Raw genomic sequence first — 10,927 nt, 5'->3', positions numbered from 1 at the left:
AAAAATTGATTGAAAATTCTGCACATTGCAGTTAAATTTTCAACTGTTTTGTTTCCTTTTAGGGTGGTCTTTCAAGGACACAGGTCTTTACTTGTTGAACCCCCAGTATCCAGTATTTTCTTATTGCTTAGGGCACTGATTTTCACCTTTCTCATCTCATGGCATATAAATTAATTACTAACATTCTGTGGCAACACCAAAGCATGTATTATAGTTTTGCTAATCTGACAAAAAATAGGTATAATTTTGATTCATTCATACTTGATGGCTGCTGTTGTGTTGGCTGTTGTCATTTTTTTTTTCAATTTGACAGTCTAAGGGAAAAGAGGTCAGTGCCCCTGGCTAATTAGTCAGGTATTGCATGTTTCAAAAATCATTGTGGCACACCAGTGTGCCTCAGCATACTGATTGAAAATCACTGGCCTGGGGCAGTAAGCCTAACAGCTGGTGGTTTTCTTACCTGAGTTGGGTTCTCAGTTTTCTGCTTAGAGATACAGTTGGTTTTCTCAGACCTACAGTTCTCATGTTCAAATTAAATAAATCTGGGCTCTTCTTCTTGGTCAATCATATGGCATGTGGGTGAGAATAGGAATTCTGAGGATCAAACATTCTATATAGACTGCCATCCAATCCTCTATCTCACTCTGTTTTCATTGGTACCTACTGCCTTTAACTTTTTGTGAATCTGGGGTAAAATGTGGTTTGCTTCTTCTTGATTTCCTTACAAGCATACTTATTGCTTATCCTCTGAAGTCTCCTGATTCAGTTCCAATTCTCAGAATATTCTGGACAAATATTGCCCCTCTGTACTTTTTTGCCTTCTGCCTGCCTTTTAACAAGCATTTGTATAATGTTTACTCTCTGACTAGATGATGTTCTAAGCACTTAAATATTAACTCATTTAATTCTCTCAACAACCCTATGATGGAAGTATCATCATTTACAGATTTTCTTTAGTAGCATCTCATACATTTAGGTATAATTTTATTATTGTTCAGTTGTAACTATTTTTAATTTTCATCATCACATTTTTATTTAATCGATGAATTATCAAGATTTTAGTTGCTAAATAAATGTTTTTGTTTCTATTTTAAAATAATGTTGTTCAAATCAATTAATATTTTTAATTGATTTTATTTTAATAGTGTTAAAGCTGCTTTGAGGAAGCTGAGTTAAAATACTATTTGTTTATGGACTTTTAATTTTCTTCAAATCTGGGTAGTTAAGTAATTTAATTTATACAATGTCATGATCTATTTTCATGATACATATTTTTCATTATTTTGGTTACAAACTTTGCTTTTAAAAATATCAAACTCAATAAAGTGATTTTACTAGTTTAATTTTACTTATTTAGTATTATTGTGAATTTTAATTAATTTTGACTCATTTGTATTTGCTTATTACCATTCTATTTTTCTTCTTTTATTCCTTACTATCTTTTCTGCTCTCAATGGTCATATTTTTTATTCATTACCCTTGTTTGGTTTAGGAAATTTTAACTCCCCACTGACAGCTCACTACCCCTACTTTTCAGGAGCATGTGTGTGCATGTGCATATGTGTTTGGTCTAGGTTACTAATTTTATCTTTTTAAACACCAGCTATAATTAAAATTATTTTGCAAGCAACATGCTTTTGGGCAGCTCTTATAATTTTTGCTTTATTCTAGATGTTATGAATGTCCCTAGCTTATTTTTTGTATGAGATAGATGTAATTGTTTAATTTGTACTCCTCAGTAGTTGAAGTGTAATTTTATTCCCAGGGCTAATATTTTTTGAATCATGGAACAATCCTCATCCTCAGTTATAGCTTTTCAAATATTGTTTTTCTTTTACACCTGTCATTGTATTTCTCACAACTGCTGTAAAATATTTTGTGGAGCTTTTTGTCCTGTCATCACTGTGTTTTAAAACAAAGTTTATTTTTTGAACTGCTTTAGTTTAAAGGAAAATAAATTTGAAGATAATGCTAGAGTTTCTATATATATACACCTAGATTCCATTTTCTAAAGGTCTTACATTAGTATGATAGAATGGTTAGGATTACTGAAGCAATATCACTTTTTTAAAAATTATATACTGGATGAATAACACAATGCCTTCTTCCAATTTATTCAATTTTTAGATGTCTCTAGTCTGGAATTTGAGTTTTCTTTTTAACAGTTATAATTTTAAATATCTAGTTTTCTTATTTGTTCTTTCCTTAATCTACCTGCTCTTATTTTCAATTACTTTCTATTATTATTCTAGTTTTTATTTTATGAAAATTACACTGTCATTAATCTTTCTGAGCATTCTAAAATTATCTACAAGTGTGTCAGAAAATTTTATGACATAAATTTAATCTGGTGTTAATAAGATTTTTATTTGTTTTTACCTTATATTTCTCTTCCTATTTTCCTATTTAAATCTACTATTTCTATATGTTTGGGGCAGAGGAGATTGTTATCTTCATCTGATTGATTATTTTCTAATTACATTTCTTTGTTGTGAGGTTGTTGATATTGCACATACATTCACAGAATCAATGGGTGACTTGGTCTAATTCTTGGTAACGAATCTCCATGTATTCTTTTCACTATGGGAATGCCTCTTGCTATAAACCATTAATCCAGGCAGCTATCCAATAATAGCTCTCAATAAAACAATTCTCATCTAGTTTGCATGGATTAAGTTTTGGGTTTACCTTAGCATTACCACATAAAATATCATTAATATCATAAATATCATTACCACATAAAAGCTAAATTTAACAGCTCTACTGTAAAGTCCATTAGGCTGATAGTGTCAGCCTCACTCACAAATTTGTATTAATTGTAAGGTTTAGGTTTGTTGGGTTGTCCATCATGGCTTTAAATTCTCTCTCTGTCTTTTTATTTAAACCTATGTTTGCTATATGTTTAGAGCAGAGGGGAATACATCAATGTATGAATTTTCTGTACTATCTTTAGTTGATTATTTTTAATTGTGTTTTCTTTCTCTTCTCCATTCTTTTTTAGGACTTGTTTTAATTCCAGGATTTGTACTTGGCCAGCTTCTGGGAGGCCTCATTGTTTCCAAGTTACATATGTATTGTAAAGGCTATATGAGATTTGTCATTGTTACATCTGCTATGTCACTTGTACTGGTTGTGATTTCAATTTTTGTACACTGTAATCCCATACCATTTGCAGGAATCAATGAAGATTATGGAGGGTAAATACAATTTTATATGTTATATATTTACTTCCAAACTCAACAGTATATTTTTTAGTCAGTTAATGACTATCCAGTAACTTTTATATCTTTATCATTTTTGGAATTATGGAACACAGACATATAAAGCACAGTTTCATCTTTGTTTTTTTGATAGTATTTTTTTAAAGATTTTACTTATTTTTAGAGAGGGAAGGGAGGGAGAGAGAGAGAGAGAGAGAAACATCAATGTGCGGTTGCTGGGGGTAATGGCCTGCAACCCAGGCATGTGCCCTGACTGGGAATCAAACCTGTGACACTTTGGTTCGCAGCCTGCACTCAATCCACTGAGCTACGCCAGCCAGGGCTCATCTTTCATATTAAGGACAGAAATATAATAATGATACCTGCTATATGATTGCTTATGCATTCACAAAGCAGTAAAGAAAAATACACATTGAAATGATTAGAACCTAGAAGCAGAATTCTGTACTGAAAGTGGCTAGCAACATGGTAACGGTATTGTCTGAACAAAGCGAGTCTTACTTTGTGTTCCTGAATTGGTATGTTTGCTTTCTTAAAGACATCAGAGAATGGAACGGAAGTACATGTGAAAGTATGTATGAGTAATGTCTCCTTTAAGCTAAAAATGCAAAATTCAAAGAACTGGGCAGAGACTGACATTAAATACACGGGAACAGAACTGGAATTGGAAACCAACAGACTGAACAAGTAAAACAAGTAAAGAAATTGCACTTCCAGCTACAATGGAGTAACTTATGGCAGATCAACACTCCCACTGAGAATAAGTAGAAAAGCTGAATAGAGTTTTAAAAGATTTGTTTAAAAGCTGCTCAGATAACTAGGAATTTAAAAGCCAAAATGCTGAGAAAGGCACACTTTTGAGAGGAGAAGCAACTTTCTGCTGCTTCTTTCTGTCGCCCACCCCCACCCTGCAGGCCAACTGAGGATATTTGCTAATTCTGCACATTGGCAAGAAACTGAGAGTCTGGACAAAAGATTTGGGCAAAAAGCACTAGTAAGATAAGAAGAAACCAATATAAATTTTTGACAGATCTATGAGAAAAATTAGAGGATGGGGTGGGGTATAATATCAAAGAAAGAGGTGAGCAAATGAGATGACACTCTGTTGGGTTTTCACTCAGTATATTTGCTGAATTAGGAAGCTAAGAGGCCAAAATCAAGCAGAGTCTTGTAAAAGCAGAGAAAATGTTCAGTAGTATTATGATGGCCTTTACATAAGAGGTTAATGTGCTGGGAGGTTAGAATGTACTAGGGAGAGGAACTTGGGTGAATATAAGTTCTCAATATATTTGAAAGGCTAAGACCTAGAGTGAGGTCCTCCCTAAAGCACTATTGCCTATCCAGGAGTTAATTCTGTCTTTAGTTGGGTTGATGTGATCAGCCAGCACTCTATCTAGCAGCAGAAAGAGACATCCTGCATTCTGAACAAAAGATGATACACAGAGCTGTAAACTGGCTTAGGCAAAGATGTGCATGAAAATAAATTATCAGGCAAGCCAAGGACATGGCCAAAAAGCTATGGGACAAAACAGACAATAGAACAGATCCACAGGGGATCCAGATATTGAATAGCATGGGTTTGAACTCGTGGGTTGACTGACTATATGTTTTTCTCAATAAATAACAGTCAGCACTCTGTGTCCCTGGGTTTCACATCTGCAGATTCCCACTCATGAATGGAAAATAGTATTTTTGACCCACATTTGGGAATGCGCATATACAATAGGTCAACTTAAGTTATACATAGATTTTCAACTGTGTGTGGGTTGGAGCTTCTAATCACCCAACCCTGTGTTGTTCAAGGATGAACTATGTGTACGTGTATTAGGTGTGTATATAGTTGCACTATATGTATCTATACTGGTCTGTTTACCTATACTACTGCCTGTTTTTGTATGGTCTGCAAGCTAAAGAGTGGTTTTAATATTAGTATGGGTTGTGAAAAACAGTAAAGAAAGCACTTCTAGTTTGTACTCTGATAAGCAAAGAGCATATAAATTGTTACTTGTCACAGCAAGAAAAAAAATTGAACTAATTACAGATTAATAAGTGTCCTTAGATTCTCCAGAGACTTGAGACCACAGGGCAAACTGCTGCCCCCCAAACTGGAGAGATAGATCAATAGAGACAATTGCAATTTACTGGGAGCCGAAGGTGTCAGTGCTGAACATTAGACAGTATTTGAATATTTTTGGATGTGGAGCTTGGACTAAGTGGAGAGTTAATAACTCTTGGACATGTAGTCTTAGGAAGAAACCCTCTCCACTTTAAGGGCTCTTATATTTAGGTGCCCTGACCAGGTTCTCGCAAGAAGAAAAATCCTCCTGTGTTTTGGATTGGGGGAGAGGGAATGTAACCATTTTGAAATATGCCCAAGAGAAGTCTGCTCCCTGTCACAAAACCCTGCTTTTTAGGGAAACAACCAGAGTTTCCTGTACCAAACTTTAGAACAGAGGGCAATTAGACAAGTGGGTCTTTCTCTAACCTTCCTGTCTCATACGAGGGAAAGAAAAAAAAAGAAAACCTAAGCAAAACTTATGAAGGCCACAGTCTAGAGACTCAAGCCCATGAAAAAACCTGAGATTTAATCATAAGATTTAATCATGAGAGTATAGAATACTTCCTCCCTACAATACTACCACATCAACATATATTATATAATGGCAGGTAATTACAACTGAAAGAGCTACAAGACACACTCTATTCAATAAAGAGTTTCTAAGGAAACCCAAAGACGATAGTGAAGACAAAATGGGGATACCACAGTAAGATGAGGCCTCTGATACCTACAGTTACAACGAACTTTAATCACAGCCTAATTCCTAGACAGATAATCGAAAAACCTTACAAAAAGCCCTATCTGCCTGATTTCTTATTACCCGATACACTCATTAGAACATTACAAGACATTCTAAGAGGCAAGAAAAAGCACAGGCTGAAAAGACAAAATAGGTATCAGAACCAAGTCAGATATGGCAGGTATTTTGGAATGATGAGACTGTGAACATAACTATGATTAATATGCTAGGGGCCCTGATAGAAAAAGTAAGCAGAGAAATGGAAGCTCTAAGAAAAAACATCAAAGTAAATTCTAGAAAGAAAAAATACAAAATACTATAACAGGAATGAAGAGTTCCTTCCTTGGGCTCATCAGCAGACTGGACAGGATTGGGAAGATTATAGTGACTCTGAAGATATGTCAATAGAAACTTCTCAAACTGAAAAAGAGAATAAAAGAATTTAAAAAACCAAAACAGAATATTCAAGAACTATGCAGCAATTTCAAGGGTTTAACAAATGTGTAAAGGAAACACCAGAAGAAGAAGGAAAGAAAGGAACAGAAGGAATAAGTGAATAATGGCTGAGAATATTCCAAAAATAATGACAAATACCAGGCCACAAATCCTGGAAGATTAGGAAACACCAAAAAGTATAAACATCAAAATAATCTATACCTAGGCATATAATATGTAAACAGCACAATTAAAAAACAAAGGCAGAGTTTTGAAAGAAGACAGAAGAAATAAAAACTTGCCTATAGAAGATCAAAGACAATTTATAACAGACTTTACAAATTATGCAAGCAAGAAGAAAGTGGAATAAAATTATTAAACATTGAGTGGGGGAAATCCCCTCAACCTAGGATGCTGTATGCAATGCAACTGTTTTTTCAAAAATGAAGGAGAAATAAAAAATATTCTCAGGCAAACAAAAAAATAAGAGAATTGTCACCAGAAAACCTGCCATGCAAGAAATGTTTAAAGAAGTTCTTCAGAAAAAAAAATGATGTAAGTCAGAAATTTGGATCCACATAAAGGAATAAAAGGCAAAGAAATATAGAACATTAGAGATACATGAAGATAAAATACAATGTTTTGTTATTCTTATTTTTATTTGGTATAATAGATAACTCTTTGTTCAAAAATAAAAATAGCAATAAGGTGTTTAGTGATGGTAGTTTATGGACAGTGAAATGTGCAACAGCCACCTGGTGGAAAGTAGGGAGGATTGGGAATGCTCTGGGGCACCTGAAGTGCCCATGAAGTAGAACAGCGTTCTTTGAAAATAGATTTGTTACTTCTAACTGTATAATGGGAACTCTAGGGAAACCACTCAACTGTTTTTTAAGTATGATTGCTGTGCTAACAGAGGAAAAAAGATGGATGGAATTCTATAAAATACTCCATTAAAACCCAAGAAGGCAGAAAAAAGAGGGAAAGATGAAAATATGAAAGCAAGCATGAAAAAACAATTTGATGACATATAATTGTGCATAATAGTTTCTTATAAGCTTCATCTTTTGTTATCAATCTCCTTGTTCATTTAATTTCTTTTGTGAACTTTATTTTTATTGTTGACACTCTGACAGAGGCCCCCATTTCCCCTGTCCTTCCCTTTGCTGAGTCCCAGCCATCCTCTCCCCTTTTTTTCCTTGGCAAGTCTAGTTAAAGATTTGTTTATTTTGTCTACCATTTCAGAAAAACAGCTTTTAGTTTTATTGATCTTTCCTGTTTTGTGAGATGTAAGTCTCTATTTCATTCATATTCACTCTGGTCTTTATTTCCTTCCTTCTACTAACTTCAGGCTTAGTTTGTTCTTTTTCTAGTTCTTTGAGATGTAAAGATTGGTTGTTTGTCTGAGATCTTCCTTCTTAATGTAAGTAAGTACTTTTTGCTATGAACTTGTCTCTCAGAATTGCTTTTGCTGCATCCCATCAGTTTTGGTACATTATTTTTCTATTTTTATTTATCTCAAGGTATATTTTTTAATTTTTCTGCGACCTGTTGGTTGTTCAGTAGCATGTTGTTTAATTTTCATATATTTGTGAATTTTTTATTTTTCTTATAATGAATTGATTTCTAATTTCATACCATTGTGGCTGGAAAAGATGTCTGAGACAATTCCAATCTTAAATTTATTTAGATTTCTTTGGTAGTCTAACATAACATCTATCCTGGAGAGTGTTTCGTATGTACTTGAGAAGGATTTATGTTTTGCTGTTGTTGGGAGAAATGTCTTAAAAATGGTTGTTAAGTCCATCTAGTTTGCATAATGAAGTTTAAGTTAATAGTTTTTTTAAATAGACTTCATAAATTTTTATGCATAATTTTATTCATTGCTGAAATTGGGATATTGAATTTTTCTAGTATTATTGTAATGCTATTTATCTCTTAAGGTCTGTTAATATTTGTTTTATGTATTTAGGTGCCCCTATGTTGACTGCATAAATATTTACAAATGTTATATTTTCTTTGTGGGTTGGTCCCTTTTCATTATAAAATGACCTTCCTTATTTCTCATTACAGCCTTTGTCCGAAAGTCAATTTTGCCTGAGAAAAGTATAGCCACCTGAACTTTCTTTTGGTTTCTGTTTACAGGGAGCTTCTTTTTCCTCCTTTCACTTCCAGTCTTTGTGTGTCCTTACACTGGAAGTGAATCTCTTGTATGAAGCATGTAGATGGGTGCTGGTTTTGTAAAAATATATTCATGTATTCTATGTGTTTTGATTAGGGAATTCTGCCCATTTACATTTAAAGTTTACATTAGTGCTTGATAGATATGTACATATTGCCATTTCATCATTTTCTGGCTATTTTGTAGTCCCTATGTTCTTCTCTTGCTCTTCCTTTGTGACTTATTTTCTTATTGGTATACTTTGACTCCCTTCTCCTTATCCTTTCAGGGGAGTCTAACCTTTTAGTGCCTCTGGGCCACAGTGGAAGAAGTGTTGTCTTGGGCCACACGTTAGGTACAGTGAGACACATAATCACACAAAAAAATCTCATAATGTTTTAAGTAAATTTGTGATTTTGTGTTGGGCCTCAGGTTGGACACCCTTGCTTACATATTTACTTAGGTTTTTGTTTTGTGGTTGCCATGAAGCTTACATAAAATGTCTTATTTTTATATGAGTTTCTTTTTAAGTTGGTAACAAGTTAACCTTAAATACATACTAGAGCTCTACATTTTTACTCCCCCTCCCCCCACATTTTGGTTTTGATGTTAGTTTACATATTTTACCTGATACAAGTGTAAACACTAATTATTGTAATTCTATTTATTTTAATAACTTTTAACTAGATGGACCTTATCCATAACTATATCCTTACTTATAATTGTGATAACTAGATTAATTTTATTACTCAGACAAGCCAGAGCTCTTGGATGCCTCTCAGACCTTTGTGATTGTGCAAGCCACCTTCTTTGTCTTTAGAGGCTCCCAGTGGTAGAGAATGTTCCAAGAACTGTCAGTGTCCCAAAGGAGAGTATTGCAGTCAGCATGTAGATGAAGGTTAACTGGAAGCTGGACCCTTAGGCACTGAGAAGTATGTAGTTAGGACCCTTCAATGGAGAAACTGGAAGATGGGCCTTTTTGCTTGATGGCTTGCTTCTTCTGTGTTGGGCCAAAGTGTACAGTTGTAGGGGTTGTTCCTGTGCTTTTTAACAACTTCTTTGTTTCTCAGCCCCATGGGACTCATGAATGCAAGCCCCTTTGGCTATCAGAGTCAGGCCTCTAAATGCCCATCCCTTGGTTAGCAGCTGCAAAGAGCTGTGGGTACCTGCATCCATGTAGGCTCCTTCTAGGGAGATAGTGACAATTTGGAGTAGAATGAAGAGAGAAGGCAGAGATGGTGTCTAATGACTTTCTTGGTCTCAGGAGGATTGCAGGCATCCCCTAGATACCTGCTAAATTAGGAGCCTTACTTGAAGGCAGTATCTTTCAAAGTATGCAAATAGGTCTCTTTCAGGGAAATTCTGAGAGATTGGCTATTTTCACCTGTTACTTCCATGCTGAGCTCTGGGGGATGTAGCCAGAGTGAGTCCCAGAGAGACTGTTAGGAACTATTTCTTTACTATGGTCTTGTGGGTCTCCTGGACACAAGGCCCATTGGCTTTCAGAACTTGGTAGTTAGGAGGCCCATTCCTCAGGTGTGAGACTTAAAAGTTGGTGTACTTGATGTGAGTTCCAAAATCTGTGCTGCTCAGGAAGGAAGTTGGGAGTTGGGAGCTCCTTCCCAATTATAGACTCTGTGCTGAGGATGGAGTTTACAATGAGAGTGTGTCTCAGCTTTTCCTACCCGTTTCAATGTGGGCGATGTGGATATTTTCTCATTTGCCCAAGGTGTAAGAGTCACTCAGCTAGTTCCTGGATTCCTTGTAGAGAAAATTTCTCCATGTATAGCTCTCCACAGGAGGTGATGAGTTCAAGAGGCCCCTATGTCAACAATCTGGATCAGAATGAGGATAGTCTTCTCATCAAATGGTGCTGAAGTAATGGAAAATCTACATGCAAAAAAAAAAAAAAAAGAAGGAAGAGTCTCTAGATACAGAATTTACACCTTTCACCTTTCACAAAAAATTAACTCAAAATGGATCATAGACCTAAATATAAAACACAAAACTTTATGTAAAAGAGTATGGTAAAACTTCTCAACAATAACATAGGATAACATCTAAGTAACCTTGGATTTGGTGATGACATTTTAAATATAACACCAGAAGAAAGATGCATGAAAGAAAAAGGAATACATTTGACTTTATTAAAATCAAAAGCTTTCTCTGTGAAAGATATAGTGAATAGAATTAAAGATAAGTTACAAGTTGGAAAAATATACAAGTATATCTGATAGAGGACATATCCAAAATATTAAAAAACTTTTAAATCTCATTAATTTGCAAGTAAATAACCCATTTAAGAATGGCAA

The 10,927-nt window shown here is 34.7% G+C and overlaps 1 protein-coding gene across 1 annotated transcript in view; it reads left to right on the top strand.

The window, feature by feature from the left end:
• Positions 1-3,001: 3,001 nt before the first annotated feature.
• Positions 3,002-10,927, top strand: part of LOC123815492 (solute carrier organic anion transporter family member 6A1-like) — a gene marked incomplete at its 5' end in the record, with an annotated part of 44,782 nt that continues 36,856 nt past the window's right edge. The window contains one exon of the mRNA XM_045833757.1: positions 3,002-3,197. Coding sequence (XP_045689713.1) covers positions 3,002-3,197 — 196 coding nt within the window. The remainder of the gene's footprint in view (positions 3,198-10,927) is intronic.

The sequence above is a fragment of the Phyllostomus hastatus genome, unplaced genomic scaffold, assembly GCF_019186645.2.
Source record: "Phyllostomus hastatus isolate PE091 unplaced genomic scaffold, TTU_PhHast_1.1 phas_contig_1771, whole genome shotgun sequence".
In the NCBI taxonomy this organism is placed as follows: Eukaryota; Metazoa; Chordata; class Mammalia; order Chiroptera; family Phyllostomidae; genus Phyllostomus; species Phyllostomus hastatus.
Note: the sequence above shows the minus strand (reverse complement) of the source record. Positions and strands in the feature narration are given on the sequence as shown.